Source organism: Solanum pennellii, chromosome 5, assembly GCF_001406875.1.
Source record: "Solanum pennellii chromosome 5, SPENNV200".
NCBI classification, from domain to species: domain Eukaryota; kingdom Viridiplantae; phylum Streptophyta; class Magnoliopsida; order Solanales; family Solanaceae; genus Solanum; species Solanum pennellii.
In genome coordinates, this window is record NC_028641.1 from 25,457,511 (window position 1) to 25,478,376 (window position 20,866).

At 35.1% G+C, this 20,866-nt stretch overlaps 1 protein-coding gene across 1 annotated transcript; it reads left to right on the forward strand.

The window, feature by feature from the left end:
• The first annotated feature begins 11,924 nt into the window (after positions 1-11,924).
• LOC107020416 (sodium/pyruvate cotransporter BASS2, chloroplastic) lies at positions 11,925-18,492 on the forward strand. The gene is made up of 12 exons (XM_015220769.1): positions 11,925-12,205; positions 12,276-12,360; positions 12,448-12,565; positions 12,648-12,689; positions 12,766-12,942; positions 13,602-13,729; positions 15,461-15,542; positions 15,896-15,947; positions 16,083-16,180; positions 16,290-16,448; positions 17,911-18,000; positions 18,117-18,492. The coding sequence occupies exons 1-12, from the start codon at positions 12,091-12,093 to the stop codon at positions 18,192-18,194; spliced, it is 1,224 nt and encodes a 407-aa protein (XP_015076255.1). The 5' UTR covers positions 11,925-12,090; the 3' UTR covers positions 18,195-18,492.
• Positions 18,493-20,866: the final 2,374 nt, after the last annotated feature.

Consider the following 20,866-nt stretch of genomic DNA (forward strand, 5'->3'; position numbering starts at 1 on the left):
ATTTTAGATAATCCTTCGTATGAAATACATATGATTAAGAATTGTTCCTTTGGAAGGTTTGGAAGTTTAGGAGAACCTTTCTTATAAAGATGTCCCAGTTAAGATTTTAGACCGGCAAGTTTGGAGGTTAAGAAACAAAAAAGTTGCTTCTATAAAGGTTCTTTGGAGGAATCAACTAATCGAGGGTGTTGATATACCGTGGTTTCACGGTATTATTAATACTTTTTCCTTAAGTTTAGTGTGTCCAAAAGCCTTTTTGTGCTAATTTTTATATAAGTTTCTCCTTATTTGCAGGAAATCTGTCCAAAGATGAATGCGGAGGTTTTTGAGCGAAGAAATGCAGAAGAGACCACCTACGGAACTTGTGACGGTCCGTCATGCTCGTGACGGTCCGTAGGTGGCAGCGTAGTGCAGCTGCTGAAGGAAGATGGGGAAGTCTGATCAAGTGTGTTGTTACGGAAAGCGTGACGGACCGTCATATCCATTACGGTCCGTCCTGCAGGTTCGTCATAAAGTTCGGAGAAGTAGTCCAGTACCCATATTCCAAGAGTTCAAGTGTTTTAGAACGGAAACCCTCGACGGGCCGTTGTGCCTGTGACGATCCGTCATACCTGCCGTCGAGGGTAATGAAGAGAGCAGCAGAAGAAATTGCGTCAAGTATGGGACGACGGAGTCCATGACGGTCCGTCGTGACCACGACGATCCGTCGCGATGTCCGTCGATCCAGTCGCATTTTGACAGATTTCCAGCAAATAGAGTCCTTATGTAATTAGGTTTTTATTTTTTTATAAAAAGTTCGAAAAACCTCGTTTTTGAGGTTAGACTCTGGATTATTTGGTTAGGTCCTTGATTTTGTGAGATTCTTGATTATTTTGAGATTCTTGTAATTAATTGTTGGTGATTTTTGTTGATTAATCAAGCGAACTTTCGGATTTTACTCTTTCTCATTGAAGTAAGTACATGAATTCTTATACCATATATTTGAATATTGTAATTATGACTATGGGTAACTGAACTCCATAACTAGGGTTGTGGGAACCATAGGCGAATAATGAGGTAAAACTTAACTAAAATAACAATTCTAGAATAGTGTCTTGCATGTATTAATAATTCTTTCGCTTAGAAGTCTTTTTAACGGATGGCCAACGTTAGAACTCGCCTTAATGCTACTTGCCGGACCAAGGAGGTAGATAATAGGAAAAGAATTATCAACATAGATTTAGTGTATACTATCTAATAGGCTAGTATTGATTGGTACGAGGTAATAACTTAGTCAAATATCGAATACGATGCTTAATATGAGGTAAAGATAAGGGTTAGTATAGCAACACACGTAGCCGGACCAAGGTGCGGAGTGAAATTTTCTAGATGCCGGACCAAGGATTTAGAAATACATAACTTATCACTTTGCATGCAAGATACTAGGAAAGAATTGTTATAGTTAGATTTATCAAGTTATGAACATGTGGGGAACATGTAAACCCTAATTACTTTCATTAATTGATTAAACTCCAACATTTGAAGATGTTAAGTGTCTCTTTCAATTTCGCTAGTTATTTTCATTTATTTAGAAATAGAAAACCCCCCTTTTATCATTTTTTCTTTCCAAGGAAGTAATTGACTGAACAATAGCAATAATAGATTGAAGTTAAGTCTAAACTATTTTCCTCGTGGGAACGATCCCGACCACACTAGTTGGGTTATTTACTTGACACGACCGCTTTACTTCTTATTTGAGAAGTAAGTTTGTGCGNTTCTCTTAGCTTTTGTTTAGAAGTTTACTTGCTGGGCACCGTGTAGTTTGGTACTCACCCCTAGCTACTGCAATTTTTTGTAGGTTACTAGCCCGGACTTTGTGACATTTCTCTTCTCCTTGTCTGAGGGTTCTTGGAGATTTGTAAGGTAGTTGTTTGTCGTCTCACCGGAATTCGTTCTCCTTAGTTATGACCTTGTTCTATTCTATAAACAAGTTCATTGATATTATCATTTCTTTTGAATCAATTGTAATACTTTAGAGGCTTGTACACGTGACAACCAGATTTTAGGGGTGTTTTGAATTTATTATGAAATTTCCGCATTTTATTGTAATGGTTGAATTTTAGGCTGACTTATCTAGGTGGGATAAGACAAGTGCCATCACATCCATTTTTGGGTCGTGACAAAAATGTCTTTAAAGTGATGTATCAATATTTTTTAATTAATTTGAGGAAAATATCAAATTTTGTGACTAAAAGAATGTGTCACATCCGGGGAGCACCCCCTAGACATAACCGGCGTCGTTGTCCTCATCGAGGACTAAGACTATCCTCTTAGCTTACATCATTATAGTCATAGGTTAAAAAGATTTACATAGACCTCTACCATACACACAATATATATATTCATATCGAGTATACATAGACCCTTCGTATATGAAGATTACTTAGTCTCTACTTTTAATGCGCGCGCGCACGCACACACACACACACACACACACAGATATATATATATANGTGCCACTTGGAACACCGAAGCCTATATAATGTCCCGATATACTCATCTATTTCCCTCCACTCATACTCAAGCTTGAGGTATTAGCTCCTCATGGTTTTAGTCATTCTTAAGTTTCATATGCATCTATTTTCATAAAAACTTGACTTTTATGTTGTTCTCCATGTTTATGTGCATTTTGACAAAAAAACTTACATTTATGATGGGTTATTAGTTCATTTCCTACTCTACTCATGCTAGTTTGAGTCTCATTTGATGATGAATGTTCCCAAGAGGGTGATATTTTAACACCTTGAAAGTTGGAAAGTTAAAAAGAAAAGAAAAATGTAGAAATTCCTCTGAAGCAGTAGTCTACGAGTCCAACCTACGGATTGTAGGAAGTCCTACATGCTATAGGAAGTGAATCATAGGACCAAGGTTGAGTTTTGGAAAATCAATTTTCTAAAGATTGAACCTACAACATGACATGACGAACTGTAGGAATCTGCACGAGCCGTAGAGGGTACTCATATGTTGATTTCAGATATTTGGCTTAAGACCTCAGTTCTACTAGAGTATTTTATGGGTCGTTATTTGTTCTACGGGTCGTAGAATGGGTTTTGCAAAAAGGCTCCAGACTTGGTGAAATTTTGGAGTGAAACATGGTTCTAAGGATGAGGTCTACGGACCTTAGAAAGTTAAGATGATCATTGAAAGGTCTTCTAGGAAGTAGAAATTTCTACAGACTATATGTCACAACCGTAGGGTTGTCCAACGGTTATTTTAAAAGGGTATTTGTGTATTTTTCAATGCATCTAATACTTATAATACGTTGTTTTATCCCTATTTCTAAGTCTTATAACTACCCTGATACCCCAAAAGTTTTCCCAACTCTCTCATTTAATCAGATCTCCCATTTCTCGCCAAGGTTTTCTTCAAAATCCTCTCTCTAGATCAAGGAAGAAGAAGCTAAGATTTCCAAGTCAAGTCTCCTTTTTCACTAGTGATTCTAGGTATTGATTCTCAAGGTATGTAGGGCCTCGTCAATCGGTTTTATTCACCCATTGAGCGCCAAGGTTTCTCAATTCTCCAAGTCAAATATCAATTCAATTAATTAGGTTTCCATTCAATTCTTCGTGTGTTCAATTTGTTCAATTTCAGTTGTTCAATTTGATCTTATATGATTGTTTAGACTCAATTATGTGCTTTCCAATTATTTTTACATGAACCCATGCATTGATCATGCTTTTGACAATGATCTTTACTTTAGATGAATTTATGAAGAAACTTGAATCTATGAATGATGAATTTATGAAGTTATGCATAATTTATTAAAAAGAAAGGCTTTTTGATCTAATTTTCTTTGAAAATGAGCATCAATGAAATTTTAAAAGGATTTTCTCACATATTAAGGGATCATGGCATTGTGAAAGGTTTTCTCACTTAGACTTGATTTGATATTTAATAAGTTACTCTATGATGTTTAAGCTTGAATTCGTATTTGAATTATGCTTTCCACGTATGATGATAACTTTATGAAAATGACCATTATGTTGGGATTTAACTTAGCACCAAGAGAAATTTGATGTGGAAGCTCAAATAGGATAGTTTCTAGTAGCAACCTCTAGCTCCAAACTATGTGCCGCTGTAGGTTTCCCTTAAATAGCCTAGATAGTAGATCCACATATAGCACATCATATGATATGAAGTTCTACCTTGGAAAGTAGACTCTCTCTTCTCGATATGCGAGTTACATCGGACTCCATGTTATAGCTCGCATGGTCTATTGTCGGTTAAAGCTAATATCCAACAAAACGAACTAGATTGTCCTTAAAGAATTTATGAAGCTTTCACTCATGATTTAATATGCACTGACCATACTTATGACTTACGATTCTTCTTAATTATTTATACTATATTTAGCTTGGTCATGCATATCATGTTTTCGATTATGTCCTCTTAGGATCATGTTTCATATTTGTGCATTTTTTCATAGTTAACACAATCCATGTACTAATGTATACTTGTGCCTACATTGTTTCATTAATGTAGGGCTTGGCGACTCTTATCTCTCCATTCGTGCTAGTTGATCATTTAGAGAGTTGAAAACTTGGTGAATCCTCATACTCCGAGGACAATGTTGCTTTTATTTCTTTCATATGTCTTTATGTTTTGGATGTTGTATATGGTGTACAAGTTACGTCTCAACCACTCCTTTTGATGTAATAGATGGCTTGTTAAGAATATGTTAGACTTTCACTATGAATGTCAAACTTTCCCTTTTACATGAGATTCTTTACTTTTGTCTATTATGTTTTGCTAAATTTATACCAAGTGTCTTATGTAGGGCCTTACCGGGTCTTATATGTCATGTCATGTTTAGGATGTACTTTGGTTCGTGACACTTGGTAAGGAACTTCAAATAACTAAGATAGAATTAGCGCACAATACACAATGGACAAAATTCTCTATAGTGCTAAATAATCTCCAAAATAATCAATCCTCAACTAGACATGGAATATGATTCAATAAGAATTATGTAAAATCTAAAGAAAGTAACTATGTCATGTTCGGCATTCATTGTAGTCAACTTGGTAATCAGAACCACATGTGCAAAAAGGAAAATCGATCCATTAAAAATAATCTCATCTTTATGAAAGGAAGGAATGGTGAAGGGACTATAAAATAGTTCCCACCCATAAACCCTTACCCAAAAGGATCAAAAAAACTTGATTCATCATTTCACTCAAAAACAGGACCCAAGTGGATTTGACTATGCAAATATAACCTTTAATGAATGTGAAGAAACTAATGAGAAGGAAACTAAAGTAGTGGTATCTAGATAGCGCATGCTCTGAACACATCCCCGAAAACAAGGAGAACTTTGTCTCACTGAAAAATTTCCAAGGCGGAAGTGTTGCCTTAGGAAATGAAAAGAAATGAGAAATTCTAGGAATTGGCAGAGTGAGACACATGCCCTTTCAAGAAATAGATAATGTATATTATGGTGAAGGATTGCAACACAATATTTTGAATATCTCCTAAATATGTGACAAAGGAAATGATGTACTATTCACCTCAATCAAGTGTTGAGTGATTAGTGCAAGATCCGAGAAACAAGTCCTCCTGAGTAAGAGCTAAGAAAACATGTACAAAGTTGACATTTTGGGTCCCAAAGAACAATCACTCCAATGCTTAAGTGCAATCACTGATAACTCACCTACTATGTCACAAAAGATTGGGACATGCAAGCTTCTCACTGATGAACAAACTGATATCCAAGGACCTGGTCATAGGGTTGCCAACTCAAAGGTTTAAAGATGATCAAGTCTATGGAGCATGTGCATGAGGCAAATATGCAAGATCACTTTCAAACCTAAATGGGATGGTGAGCACACCAAAGCCCCTTGAACTAACTCCACACCGATCTATGCGAACTTATGAGAGTTTAAAAACGAGAAGGTAAAAGTTAGTTATATTACTTGTGCATGCTCAGTTTGAGGATCAGATTCCTCTAGTTGGATCCCATCAATGTCATCTCTTCATTGATTCGTCATAACTATCTCATCTAAATTAACTTGCACATATTTTTCAATCAAGTGATTAACTTTGTCAAAACAAGAAGGTATAAAGCTAGATTAGTGGTTCATGAATACAATCAATAAGAAGTGATAGACTACGATGAGACATTTTCTCCGTTAGCCAGAAGAAAGTCATACAAATGATAATAGCCTTTGCAACTCATATGGAATTCAAACTCTATCAAATGGATGTCAAGAGTGCCTTCGTAAATATTTTCTTTTATAAGAGTCTTGTACGGATTGAATTAGACTCCACGAGCATGGGATCCAATGTGCTCACAGTTTAGGTTTATGTTGATGATATCATTTTTGGAGGGTTCAGATTGAACAATCATAATCTAGAACATCAATTCATCAATAGAAGTATAACAAGGAGCTATTAAAGAAGTTCGACATGAATAAAGATAAGACAAATGAGACCCTGATTGCAACTACTACTAAGCTCAATAAGGATGAACCTGGTTCCCTGTCAATGACACAAGGCATAGAGGAATGATCTCTGCTATATCTTACCCTTGACAATATGTTGGAGTTTGTGCACGTCTTTAGTCATATCAGAAGGAATCCCACTTGAGGGTTATCAAAAGGATTCTACGATATCTGAAATGAACTTTGAACCTGGTCCTCAACTGGTACCAATATGTGACTTAATTGAACTGGTTAGATTTGCAGATGTAGATTATGTTGGTTATTTTGGTGGACAAAAAATAACCACATCTAGAATGACTCATTTTCTAGGACCTTGCTTGGTGTAGTGGGCTACAAGAAAATAAAACTCAGATGCATCATCACTTCATTAAAAAACAATGTTGAAAAGGGTTATATTGTCATTACATTTTGCAAAACTGAGGACCAGGTGGCAGACATATTCACCAAAACCTTGGGTCAAGAATAGTTTCAGAAAAATTGACTCTCACTTATTAGTATATTCTTTCTCGGCAAATCAGGAAAGTGGGATTGGATAGGTGTTATGTGTTTAATGACCACTAACTCACTCTTGTACCGTACGATTAAATATTTTCCATTGCAGGGAACTCCGAAGCTCAGGTCTAATGATATTACCCTTAGTTTCCTATAATATCGTAGTGTCGGAGTGGTTGCACATAGGTATTAGGTTCTCGACATATCAGGTTTGCACTCTCCTTTTTGTCTTTACTAAATACAATAGAGCATTTTGGATGTTAATTGCATGATCTAAAACAAAAGAACCTGATTTACCCCTTTTTCACATTGTTTAAATTTATCTTTTTCACAGGAAAATCAAATCATCTCTCCTGATACCTCAAACGTCTATATCCTATCTTGTAATCCTACCCATCATCCCTAATCAATCCTCATCATTGTAATTTCAATCACATTAATCACTTCCATTACTCTCCTACCTTTACCTCAAACCCTTTCTCTCATCCCCATTTTCACAAGAACCTTCACCAAAATTGACAATCATGAACTCACCACCATCACCACTACCTCAGCCCTTCCAACCAATATTCCACCATCATATGTCCTGGTCAATTAATCCGATGAGGATATCGATGCATCATCTTAGGGGAGCTAGCCCTAACTCAATTACCACATGCTTATTTTTAGGGGGAATAGACCATAATAGCCTTAGATTGTCCATAATGGTGCAGTTTTTAGGGGAGAAAAGGTGCCATTCATGTCCATGGAATCAACCGACGTGATTGACCAAGAGGAACTCATTAACTGGTACTCTCATGATTAAACACATGGTCAGAGTCACAGACCATGTACCTAGTCCTCATCAACTGGCTTATGGTAACTTGCTCACTATTGTGCCTAGTGCTTATTATGTAACCTTAGGTGATGGAAGTCAAGTGACAGAGAAGGATATGAGTAACCGGACCATTTTTGCAAAGTATTATTGCTTGCCAGTGGACAACCCATCTCTTGCACCTTGTCCCTGCATTGTTGGTCTTATGGCACAACTGATTGATGATATGAATGTTGCTTGGATGCAGAATGATGGGCTTTAGATCGAGATTGATACATTAAAGGAATAAAATGCTTTGTCAATAGAAATAAAACAATGCTAAAATAGATACATTGCTCCAACTTCTTACTTTCCAACCCTCCTTCTATCCATTTGTCTTAGCCTATCCATCGTGGAACCGATACTTCTTTTGTTTTTTTAAATAAAAAAGTTATGATATTGTGGGATGCTCAATTGTGCTTTTGCAAAGATTATGTTGGTTCCTAATGTGGGCTTAAATGACGTGTCTTGTGATTTTGTTTTTCATCTTGCTTGTGTGTGAGTGCTTCCTGCCGTTACTTGTATGGATGACTAATATCTTTAGATTAGGAAATCTGTTGGTTTCTATATATGTGTGGTGTCTCCCATTGTGGTATGCGTCTAATTATGTGTATGCCTGCTTACATCTAACTCTACCTATGTATTTGAGATGTCAAAAGGGGGAATATGTTTATGGTTGTGTTGTGTAGGATTATACAATGCAGGTTATAGGGGTCATGAAGGAAGCATAGTTTAGCATCATCAAAAAGAGAGAAATCGATGACATGAAAACTTTTTGATTAAGTTATGATAATGACAAAGTGAATCGGACACAGTGAACCAGGCTCACAATCCATTATCAGAACCAATGTGGGAAGTGAACTGAGAAATCGCATAAAGTGAACCAGGTCCACAATCCAATAGCAGAATCAACATGGGAACTAAGAAACCTTTTATTAAAAGGCAAAGTCTCCTGAATAAGAAAAAGAATTACAAATGAATCCTTAAAAAGCAAAGACTCCTAAATAAGGAAAAAAGTGCAAAAGACTCCTCATAAGGCAAAGACTCCTAAATCATTATATCATATCATATATTACTAAAAGTGAAAACCACCTATCTTCAAAGTTAGATTACAACTTTAACCTTATACTTAATCTAACATTTAATAAATGCAACATCTAATCTAATTAAATAATAATAAAAATGTATTATCTCTTCAAAATATACATATTGTAAAATTACTAAATTATCCACACAAAAAAGAGAGAGGGCACTCTTTGACATTCATATTCCAACTAAAAGATAATGGTACTTGTTATGTTTTCAGTCAAAATAGAAACTGTTTGGAAGGACACCTTGACAATTTGATTTGGTGTAATTTGGTGTAATTACATTGTCTGTCATGTTTAGTTGGACAGGTAATTACTTGGTCAGCATGTAACTGGTGTAATTGGTAGGGGATAATTACACTCTACAATTCACATGGAGAGGTTGTGCATTGTTGGTAATTACATGGTGTAATTACTTTTTATAAATTTTTTTATTTTTATTTTTATTATTCTGTTATAATTTTTTTACTTATATTATTTTTAAGTTCCTTTTTTATTTTTATTATTCTAAAAATTTGTAAAAGTTTTTTTATACTATTATTTCTTGTTCTCAACCTTACTTACCTGATTCTATGCAATTTCTTTGTATTATATATATTTTTAATGTCATACTTATTTTCTCATTAGCATAATTATATTAGTATTTTAATTTTTAAATTAAAATAGAATTTATTGTTAAGTAAGGTTATAGACTTACTTTTCTTTTTTTAAGAAAAAATAAAAATAAATCATATTTATGCGTGCTATGTTAAAATTTGCTATAAGAGTATTATGTTAAATTTTTTGTTTTGAATTTTTAACTAATGTTATATTTTCATTTTCATTTGTTTTTAATGAAATGTTACGGAAATTCATCGGGTGAGAACTGAGGTGAAATATCCATAATAAAAAATAATGACATTTATTATGGCTTGAAATATGTATCTTTGCATATATTGTTTTGTGTTGTTTCTGTTCAAAGCAGAACATTAGTCTGAGGTGAATGTATCCACATGAATAAAAAACGGAGAGAAATAAAACGAGTATCTAAAGTTAAATTACAATTTTCTCTTATATTTAATTACACTAAAATACCTAATCTATTGAAATAGTAGTAATTGTATTTAAATTTACACGAGATTTGTGAATATGCAGTTATTCAAAAGTCCAAATTAAATGTAGCCCTTAATGATTACCCATTAATCAAATCTAAGTGTGTGTTATTCATTGCTAAATAGTTTGGAGAATAGGAAGAGTTGCATTGAACAATTAAATGTAGACTATTAGTTAGGAGAAATAAATAATTTGTAGAACGGGAAGAGTTGCATTGTATAACTAAATGTAGACTAATGAAAGAGAAGTTTCAAGGAATGCAAATTGAAAAATAGCTATAAAAAGGCAAGAAAAGATTCTTGAATTCTTACTCACCAGTTTTATAGGCTCTTGCATAATTTTAATTTATTAATTAATATCATCTTCTTTTTGGTTCTTGAAGAGAAATCAACAATTTGAGAGGATAGGAAGTACTTAGAGTTGTTGGTGTCTAAAGTCCGATTACCTAGTAACATCAACTTTATAAACAAAGTTCAACACAAATGTATTGTAATGCACAATGTTTATGTATCATTGTATATGAAAGTTTAGACAAATATATTATTATTCCGACATGTAATATTTTATCTTTAGCATTCAAATATTCTTCTTGTATTTTTAGCAATTGTTTCTACTTCATACGTAAAGAGAGCATTGATATGTGTATTAATTTCTTTATTTTAGTAAGAATAACTTGCGTTTTTAGAACCAATATGTATTTAACTATTCTATACTCCCTCCATCTCAATGAAAAAGTTCGAATAGATTAACATGAAATACACGTGCTTTGCACCTGCCCAGATACTAATAAAGAAAAAAAAGTGTAGACAACTCTTTATATGAAAAGAAAAGTTTTTTCAGGTAAAAAAAATTAATTTCTTTGTAGGATTCAACTAGGGTTTAATCCAACCTTATAAGGATTGATGACAAAGAGAATTACAGTCTTTTGCACAATCATAAATCGAGAATATTTTGCGACAAGAGCTCGTGCGGGCTAAATACAACAAGACAATAGAAGAAAGAAGAACTACAGTTAGGTTTTCTTTCTTATACTTAGTTTACATTGTTTCATCTTAGAATTACTGTTTAGGGATAATTATTTCGAGTGTGAAAGAGAATTTTGTTTCATCTTAGAATTACTGTTTAGGTATAACTATTCCGAGTGTGAAAGAGAATTTGTGAGAATTGTAGCAAGAAATGAGTTTGATTTCCTGGAGAATAAAGAAACGGCTACACTTACTTGTTAAAGAGAATTGTACAAGAAGCGAGTTTGGCTTCTTAGAGAGCAGAATATTCAATTATAGTTAACCGTTGAATAACTTGAGTGAACTATTGAGGTAGGGTACTAGAGTTAGTCCCTTTAATTATAGAGTTGTAATCCGAAGTGTCCGTTTGAAGTTTGGTAAAATCCTCCTTGAGCTTCTAGTAATCCAACAAGAACCAAATTCTTGTATAGGTGATTTAGGTTTCTTTACAAAATTAACACAAGGATAAATATTGCAAATTTTGAATTAAATCAGGGATGTTTTTTGATCATTATTGTAGCAGGCCAAAAACTCTCCACATGAACCATATTTTCCAGGAAAGAAATGCTTTAAATGACTTCCTTGATAATGAGGCTTCTGATAGCAATGAAAGAGATGTTTTGTATACCTTCACATAATTACTTGTATAAAAATAAAAACTGTTAAACTTTGATAAATATGAGTAATGATGAGAATAAAACAAATCAAATGATCATGAAATTTGAAAAGAAGGAACAAAACAATGCAGAAATGAAGATTGGACAAAAAAGGGTAGCAATTTGCCACTAGTCATTAGAAAAATATTGATTCATTCATAGATTTTAGTTAGTTTTATTCTAGGTGATGCAATTTCTAATTTAGATATTTTCTTATTTTAATATTAATAAAATAGAAAACATTATATATTTTTTGGGGTGTGAGATTTGGATAAACCTCATATCATCTTGTGTGGTTCATTGGTTTCCACGAGTTATAGAAAATCTGCTATGTTGGACCCATCTGATCTCAGTTTTTCAGCTCGAAAACCACACGGTAACTAACCCAAGTTGAACGAACCCTGCCCTAAACTCTTCTAGTCAACAATGGCTTCTCTGTCCAGATTTATTGGGAAACAATGTAAATTGCAGTGTTCAGACACACTTCAGAGACCAAGTTATGGGTTTTGTGTTAGAAGGAGTCCGACCCATTTGAGTATGGGTATGTACCTCGTTTTTCTCGACTCTTTTGATTATTGAGTTGAAATTGAGCTAACTATATTGTATTTAAGGTATGAGAAATGGAGATGAGATTGGAAGATATAATTTGTTCATCAATCAAAATCAAAATAAGACTTCCCTAGTTCAATCCCCGTGGTAAGTGTTTGTTTGAGATGGAATTATATTGTCTGTCTCTTTTATTGTTGTTGAATTTCTTATTTTGGCTGCCACTACTATGTTTAGCAATCGCAAAATAGTATGTTGCGAGGCAGCATCAAATGTGTCTGGGGAAAGCTCTTCCACTGGAATGACCCAATATGAGAAAATAATTGAGACTTTGACCACCCTTTTTCCTCTATGGGTATATTTCAGTATCATTTTCCTCTTTTAATACTTTGTTTTATACCTACCTACCCTCATTCAAACATTAATTTCTTTTCCAGGTTATATTGGGTACAGTCATTGGCATATATAAGCCTTCTGCGGTAAATTCAATAGTTGTTCTTTGCAATTTTTCTGTTTACTATAACTTCTAACTGATAGAACATGAGAATTGTACAGGTCACTTGGTTGGAAACAGATCTCTTCACTCTGGGTTTGGGATTTCTAATGCTTTCAATGGGTTTGACGCTAACATTTGACGACTTCCGAAGATGTTTAAGGAACCCATGGACTGTAGGTGTTGGATTTCTCGCTCAGTACTTCATTAAACCACTCTTAGGCTTCACCATAGCAATGGTATTTCTTCTCTTACCTCATTAAGTTATTCTTTTTATCTATGCATCACTTAAAGCATATTTGTATTGTAAGTTTGAGTTGAATCTTGTGTACACTTACATTCTAACTTAGTCAGACTCCTAGAAAATCTTCACATGAGGGTAGTGAATGAAGATCAACTTGATTACACCCATAATTATCTTATGTGAGATAAAAAAAGGAAAGGCATTAGAAAGGTAGAGTGGCCTGTTAGATATATTTTTCGATCATTGTTTGCTTTATTGTTTTTTGTTATATTTCTGTTAAAGTTTTAGTTTATATTAGCATCTAACTAGGTTCTACTGTTTATGATTTCTTCTCCCTCTTTTGTAGCCAAAGAGAACTTATTTATCCTCTAGAAACATATTTTGATTTAGTATGCAAGTTGACCTTTGAGTTGAGTTTTTAATTGTAGAAGTGAGGATTCATATAGCGGACCTCAACTTGTTTGGAACTGAGACGTAGTAGTTGTTGTTGTTGTATGCAAGTTTGACCTAACTATTTAAGCATGTCAATGCTATTCGTCTCTCTGGTTGTTTCTGTTGTTCGTTAGCAAGCTCTATGCTCTTGATTCTATTTCTGATATTACTCAAGTTAGCTAATAATAATTGTTCTCTTCCTCCAATTGGTATGATCTGTAGGCTTTAAAGTTGTCCGCCCCACTTGCTACTGGTCTGATCTTGGTGTCATGCTGTCCTGGAGGCCAAGCTTCTAATGTGGCAACATATATTTCAAAGGGGAATGTAGCCCTCTCTGTTCTAATGACAACGTAAGTATTGTTCAATCTACTATGTGGGAAGTTCTTTACTTTCAATAAGCTTTGCTATATGGTCTTGCAAACCATGCTTTGTTATTGATGTGATGACATTCATTGCCAAGATAAAAGTAAAGTATGACTAATTTATAATCCAGAAAAGTTAAAGAGTGCAATTTTATGTGTTAAGTAAAAGTCATGGTTATCCATTACTAAACCAGATGCTAAACCCTAATAAATTAGATATTAGATCCTGTGTTGCACATCAATTTCCTTAGTTTCTTGTTTGATTTGATGTGAAGTACTCCTATAATATTTGTTCATTTCCTTGTCTTATATCAGATGAAAAGGTGTAGGTGGCACTACTTTGCTTTAAAAGGTTACTTAGTTGGGATTGGTGTATACAGTTACTGAAAGCTTTAAGGAAGTAGCGCACCTACATTTTGACTATTATTTATAATTCCATTTAAATTAATTTTTTTGTATATAAATCTGATCCACCTGCACACATGGGTGTGACCTAGTAGTCTATGAAGTCGTTGAGAGTCATGAGGTCTCAGCTTCAAACAACGGAGACAAAAATACCAGGTGATTTCTTCTCATTTTCCTGGTACCTGTTGCTGGTGGGTATTAGTCGAGGTGTGCAAAAGTTGGCCCGGACACCACAAGGTCACAATTATCAAAAAAAAAAAAAAAAAAGAACAAAGAGAAAAGGATCCACCTTTCCGATTTGCAGAAGTGTTGAGTCTAGTCTAAACTTAATATTATCTGCAACTTTTTTATCCAGAAAGACAATGGACATGGTAAAACAAAGTTGATCTGAAATTCATTTGCCAATGCAATCTGCAAATATCTGATTGTTGTTTTTGAATTGTTTCTCCTTCCTAATGACAGGAAGCCATTGATTTAGGTTACAATTTTTTTTTTGAAACTGGATTTAGGTTACAATTTTTTGAACACTTGGAGCCTGTTTGGATGAGCTTATTACCAAAAGGCACAAGTTAGGAATTCTAACTAATTATTTCTGGCTTATTTTTGTCCTTTTGGGTTAAAAACAAGTGCTTAAAAGTACTTTTTTATTTTACCCAAACTCTACAAAAATACTTAAAAAGCTCTTAAAATAAGTCAATACAAACGACCTCTTAGGAGAAACATTATCCAGTTTGTGCTGTTATAATTAAATGATAAAACAATGCGAAAGGTCCATGCTCCTACCAGGTTCTTTCTTTTTCTGTTAGCACCTGAATGGTTCCTTTCCTCGTGACATCTTTAGAGATACATGTTGAAATAAACTCTATATTGCACTTTGTGGACATAAATGTTCATGGGGGAGAGGGTATGTTTGTGGCCTCTGGCAAACCCCTGACCAGATGATTGTTAGCCAATCATAAAAGTTAGTGTTTTTCCCCAGATCTTTCTTTACTTTTAAGGATAGCGATCTGCAACCACACTATAAGAAAGACAGTGATTGTAAAAGGTGGTTCAAGAAAATTCATCATAGGAAAGTGAACAACTGCACTTGAACTGTCAAGCACTCTACTTTAGCTTCCTGGGTAATGATGTAATAATTTTTTAAGCCTCTCTGAAGTGATGCATGTTAAGGAGAAACCAATGCTATCATTCGGTGCAAACTTAAGTTCACATGTACAAGAAATATGCATTTGCATAGAATTGTGGATAACAGTAAGCTAAAGACCTGAATCTTAGAGAATTTGGGGAATAAGTGTTTTTATGGCATCATTGCAGGTGTTCAACAGTTGGAGCTATTGTGATGACACCCCTGCTAACTAAGCTTTTAGCTGGTCAGCTTGTCCCAGTTGATGCTGCCGTAAGTTGACCTGTGCTTTTGTGTTCAATATTTGTTTCAGTTATCAGAATGTACTCATGTAAACTGCTTGATGTATGCTATATCAGTCACACATCAGAATTTATCCTATAAATGTATGTTGTACACTGGAGAATATCTACACTATGCCTTGCACACACGCCATAAATAACCTACCAACTCCACCAAGCTTATTTTGGAGTGTAACACTTAACACCACCAAAGTATGGCTGTTTAAAAGTTGGATTCTTCCCAAGAAAGCTGACAGCCCTCTAACTTCGGTGATTAACATTCTAAGTTTTGTGGTTTGCTGATAAAGACTTTCTTGAGACAATGGTCTTCTGTTTTCATTCCAGGGTCTTGCTATCAGCACCTTTCAAGTTGTGCTAGTGCCAACAGTTATTGGAGGTAACTGGATATTTAATATTTCACATTTTCTTCGATAGAGAAATACAACAGGAAATCTGTATTTATGCCGATCTTGCTTTCATATAGCTTTAAATAAGATAGGCTGTATAAACTCAAGTTAACTTTGTTTTGCAGTTCTATCAAATGAGTTTTTTCCTAAGTTTACGTCAAAAATCGTCACCATCACACCTTTAATTGGAGTTATTCTGACTACTCTTCTTTGTGCTAGTCCGGTAAGCTTGAAAAGTTTACTGACTAGTTTTAGTTGAAGGCATGTTAGTCGTCTCTCTCTTTCTCTCACATATTCTACGCTAACTCAGTTTGTATATGTTTTCTCTGAAGATTGGTCAAGTCGCAGATGTGCTGAAAACTCAGGGAGCACAGTTACTTCTCCCTGTGGCGGCCTTGCATGCTGCAGCATTTTTTCTGGGTTACCAGATTTCAAAATTTTCATTTGGTGAATCAACATCCAGAACTATTTCGATAGAATGTGGAATGCAGGTAGTTATCTTTTTATACTTCTCAGCCTACCAATGAACTAATCTCTGTAGCCATCCTAATACATGTCTTGTCTTTTATTCTCTTTGGTTTCATCTAAGCCGTACTATCTTCATTTCCTCTAGTTGAGCTCCATACATCACCATATTAAAAAGAATTATCTGATGGGTGTCTGATAGAGTGATAGTAAAAAGTATAAATCATGCAAAACATTATCTAGTATATGTTTCACTATTTTCAGAGGTGGAAAATTCGCTTTTTCTATCCTCTTCAATGATGTGAAATGTGCTCGCCTTGTCTCCTTTGACGAGAGGCGAGGCCTTGTCACCTATTACTGGTGAATGGTGATGCAAGGCGGCAATCTCGCGAAGGCAAGGAAGTCGAGTGGTGACGCAGCGAAAAAAGGCATCACACTTGTTGTTATTTCTTATAAAACTGACATCAAATTAATATTAAAACGAAATATTAGGGATTTTCTTCAAAGTTCAGACTTCAGCACAAACCATGACTCTCTTCTTCTTTTTCGCGGCTCTTAACAGTAGGCAGTGGACTGTGCACAGTTTCTCATTCCTTTGTTTTTTGTCCTCTTATTTGTATTTTCTTCTTCTTTCAATTTAGTGTGAAATTAAGTCTTAGGCCTAACTCACCCCAAAAGTTAGCTCAAAGGGAGGAGGATTGCCAAGCCTTATAAAGAGTCCACCCATCTCATTAACCGATGTGGGACTTTTGTCATTCTTTAATATCCTACCTCACGCCCAGTGCTTAGCATCTGGTGCAAGGTCCGAACATCGGGTGAGACGGGCCCCGCTCTGATAGGTCTGAGGCCTAACTCACACCCCAATAACGCTCAAAGGGAGGAGGATTGCCCAAACCTTATAAGGAGTCATCCCATCTCATTAGCCACCGATGTGAGACTTTTGTCATTCTTTAACAGTAACTACTATGGACTTTTAGTTTTTTAATTGAAATATTTGCTAATATGTTGTTGCTATTATTATTATTGTTATATATATATGCAATTAAATATTTTATAGTTTTTAGTATTAATTGGTGCCTGACTTATTAAAAGCATGTGCTTCACCCCTTTTTTGCCTTTCGCCGTACAAAACACAGATCCTATTGAGGTATCATTAACTTGTGATAGTTAGCAATATAAGATTCTGCTGTTAATTCTTAGGAACCATCATTCCTTCCCAAAGTGGGGAATAGAAAAAGGACACTTGAATGAACTCTTTAATTAGAATGCTTATCATCTTTTGTGGGTTGTTATTTTTGGCGAGAATATTGTTCCCTAAATTAATAATTATGCATAATAAATTGTGATATCCGCTATAGAAAGGGGCATCATCTTTTCACCAGGTCGTCCAATCGCTTTACTATTACATTTAACAGAAAGTGGTTTGATGAAGTCTAGATAATGCAAACTATGGGGAAACTATGTAACTCTTGTCTTTTGTGTGCACAGAGTTCGGCACTCGGATTTCTACTTGCCCAAAAGCATTTCACAAACCCTCTTGTTGCTGTACCTTCTGCTGTTAGTGTTGTCTGCATGGCAGTAAGACTCCGTACCCTTACTTTTTTCATATACATGTTCATGTGCAACAAATCTTGTCTATTATACTCCAAACATAATTCTTTTCGATTTTCGCTCATCGTTACCATGTTTCACAGCTTGGTGGAAGTGCTCTAGCTGTGTACTGGAGGAATCAACCAATTCCTGTTGATGACAAGGATGATTTTAAGGAGTAACCTCTGCTGCTGCTGCTTTACATGTCGTTAGTTTGTGAGATGAAGTTGAAAGATCCACAGTCATGCAAATGCATGGTTGGTAGTTGTTTGCATTTCTTGGCTGCCTCTGTAATGAAACCTAAATTTTGGACCTTAGATTCAATTTTATCTGTTAGAAACATTAGCACGTGCCTTCCAAAATGTTTTAGATGAATTGTAATTGAGCGAACTGCCCATGGCATTGTAAGCCAGTTTTAGTGCTGGTAAGATTTACTCCCAAGGTTGATAAAATGGGTCTAATTTATGGCTATTCGCCCAATTACCTCATTACAATTGGGTTGGCTATCCAATCAATTAAAAGTGGATCAAATGTTGATCAACTCATATAATCCATCATAAAATGTGGGGGGTGGGGGGTGGGGGTGGATTAACTAAACAAATACCCCATAAATGCAAAACTAGTTACAAATATATAACTAATGATAGAGAATAGAGAGGCCATAGTCCATCAGAAGCTCAATCCATAGATGCTGCCTTGAACTAAGGTCCCTTTGATTTATGCATGTTTCCATTAGGTGTACCCTTAGCACGGTGTGGACTTTTGGGATGAAGATTGTCTAATATAGACAATAACTAGTGGGTCCACTTTAGCTCAGATATTAGGTCCTTACCTTGACAAGTATGTACATTTTCTTTTCAGTGTGAGAACAGTACACTGAACTCCTTTTACTAGCTCACATGGTTTAGATTGGTTTTAATATCCCTACAGTTGGATTTTTAGATATGGCATGACCTTGTACATATGTATCTCAAATCAGTATAACTCAACTTCATGTTATTTTACTTGGTCATTGTATCAACACGTTCGATAGATCCAGTATGTTCAAATATCATGCTAATTATGCATTTCCTCATCTTAGTACATTCCAAGTACTTACTGCATACTTTCTGTCTAAATTGTTTGATAATATAAGTTATGATGCTCATTATAAGGTCTGTGATCAGTACTATCTCTGATCATCTAGGAGAAGCATTTCGTGAGTCATCATTTCCTCAAACAAACCTTATGTTTTTTTTAGTATTAGACTTTCAGCTTCAGACATGATAAAGTAAGCTAGGGGTTTGTCGTAGCAACTCATGTTATTAGAGGCTTTTCAAACAATCATTTAGATCCTACCATATTATGTTGTCTTTCAAATATCATTTATCTCAGTATTATGGTTTTTATCTAGATATTTAGTTTTATCTTCCGCGTATGTATTTCAATTTGTTATTGATTTTTCTAATCCAATTTCATGCAATTCCATGAGGTTAGCTTTGGGTTATTTGTATCTCTAAGCACTATGTCACATCTAGGAGTAGTCTTGGGGTGTGATAAACATGGTATCAAGGTGTTTGGTTCAAATGTATTAGGGTATCTAAACGCCTCACTAAATAAAGTCTTATTAATGGGTGCGAAGCGTGTCATATCTTTGAATGGGAGGATACAAAAAATTTTTGAAAATAATTCATTTCTTTCATACACTAAGTCGTGCAACAGAGTTCAAATATATAAAGTATCATTCTAACTTATTCTCTACACATTTAAAGAATCACATCTCCAAGAATAACTTTGTCAAAAGGAATCAGAATGAGGAGCAACAAGAACCTCCAACTTCGATTGACTTTTTGGCTGAACAATCACTTATGTTAAGTTTAGGGATGTTTTCCAAGTTCTAGCCCAAGCTATAATTGCTCAAACCAATTGAGTGGTTGTGGCTCATGTGAATTCAAATATGGGTACGACCGCAACTAGAGTTTGAGACTTCACTCGATTGAACACTCCAAAATTTCATGGTTCGTAAGTCGATGAAGAACCACAATATTTTGTTGAGAGTATTTAGAGTATCATTGAGATTATAAGTGTCTCTCCATTGAGAGTGCAAATTTGGCAACTTATCAATTTGAAGGGAGTTGCTCATATTTGGTACAAGCAATGGAAGAAGAAATATTTGTTGATGCAAGCCCACTGGACTGGGAAAAGTTCAAGGGTGCTTCTCTAGTCTGGTTCTTCCTGCTTGATACGAGAGATGCTAAGGTGTAAGAGTACATAAATTTTAAATAGGCTAACATAATAGTGAAGGGGTATTCTTTGAAGTTTACTAAACTCTCCCAGTATGCGCTGACTATGGTGGACGACTCTACCGTATGAGTAAGTTTGTCTCTAGTGTTTATGAGATGGTTTAGAAAGAGTGTAGAACTGATGTTGATAAAGGAGATGGAAATATCTCATTTTATGAATCATGCCCAACAGATTGAGGAGAAAAGACTTAAAAGAAAGTGTTAAGATAACAAGAGGGCCCATATAGATAATGTGGACTACTTTCATTAGAGATCATGAGGTGGTAGTTGTTCTCAGCTCTGTTTGAAAGATTTGGGCCTGACCCCATCTTCTACTAGTTCTCCAGTGCCTAAGTTTAATAACGATAGGGCCAAGCTCTAAGTCATATGGCAGTGTTTCTACATGACATACTTTTCTCGCATGTCATAAGTGTGGTGAAAACCATGCGGGAGAGTGTATGGGCAGTACTAGTAGATGTTTTAGACGTGGTAAGACTGGTCACAATTTGAAGGATTGCCCATCGACTATAGGCAATAATAGAGATGTTATGTTCATTAGCAAACTCAACCTGATGCTCCAGCAAATCACCTGA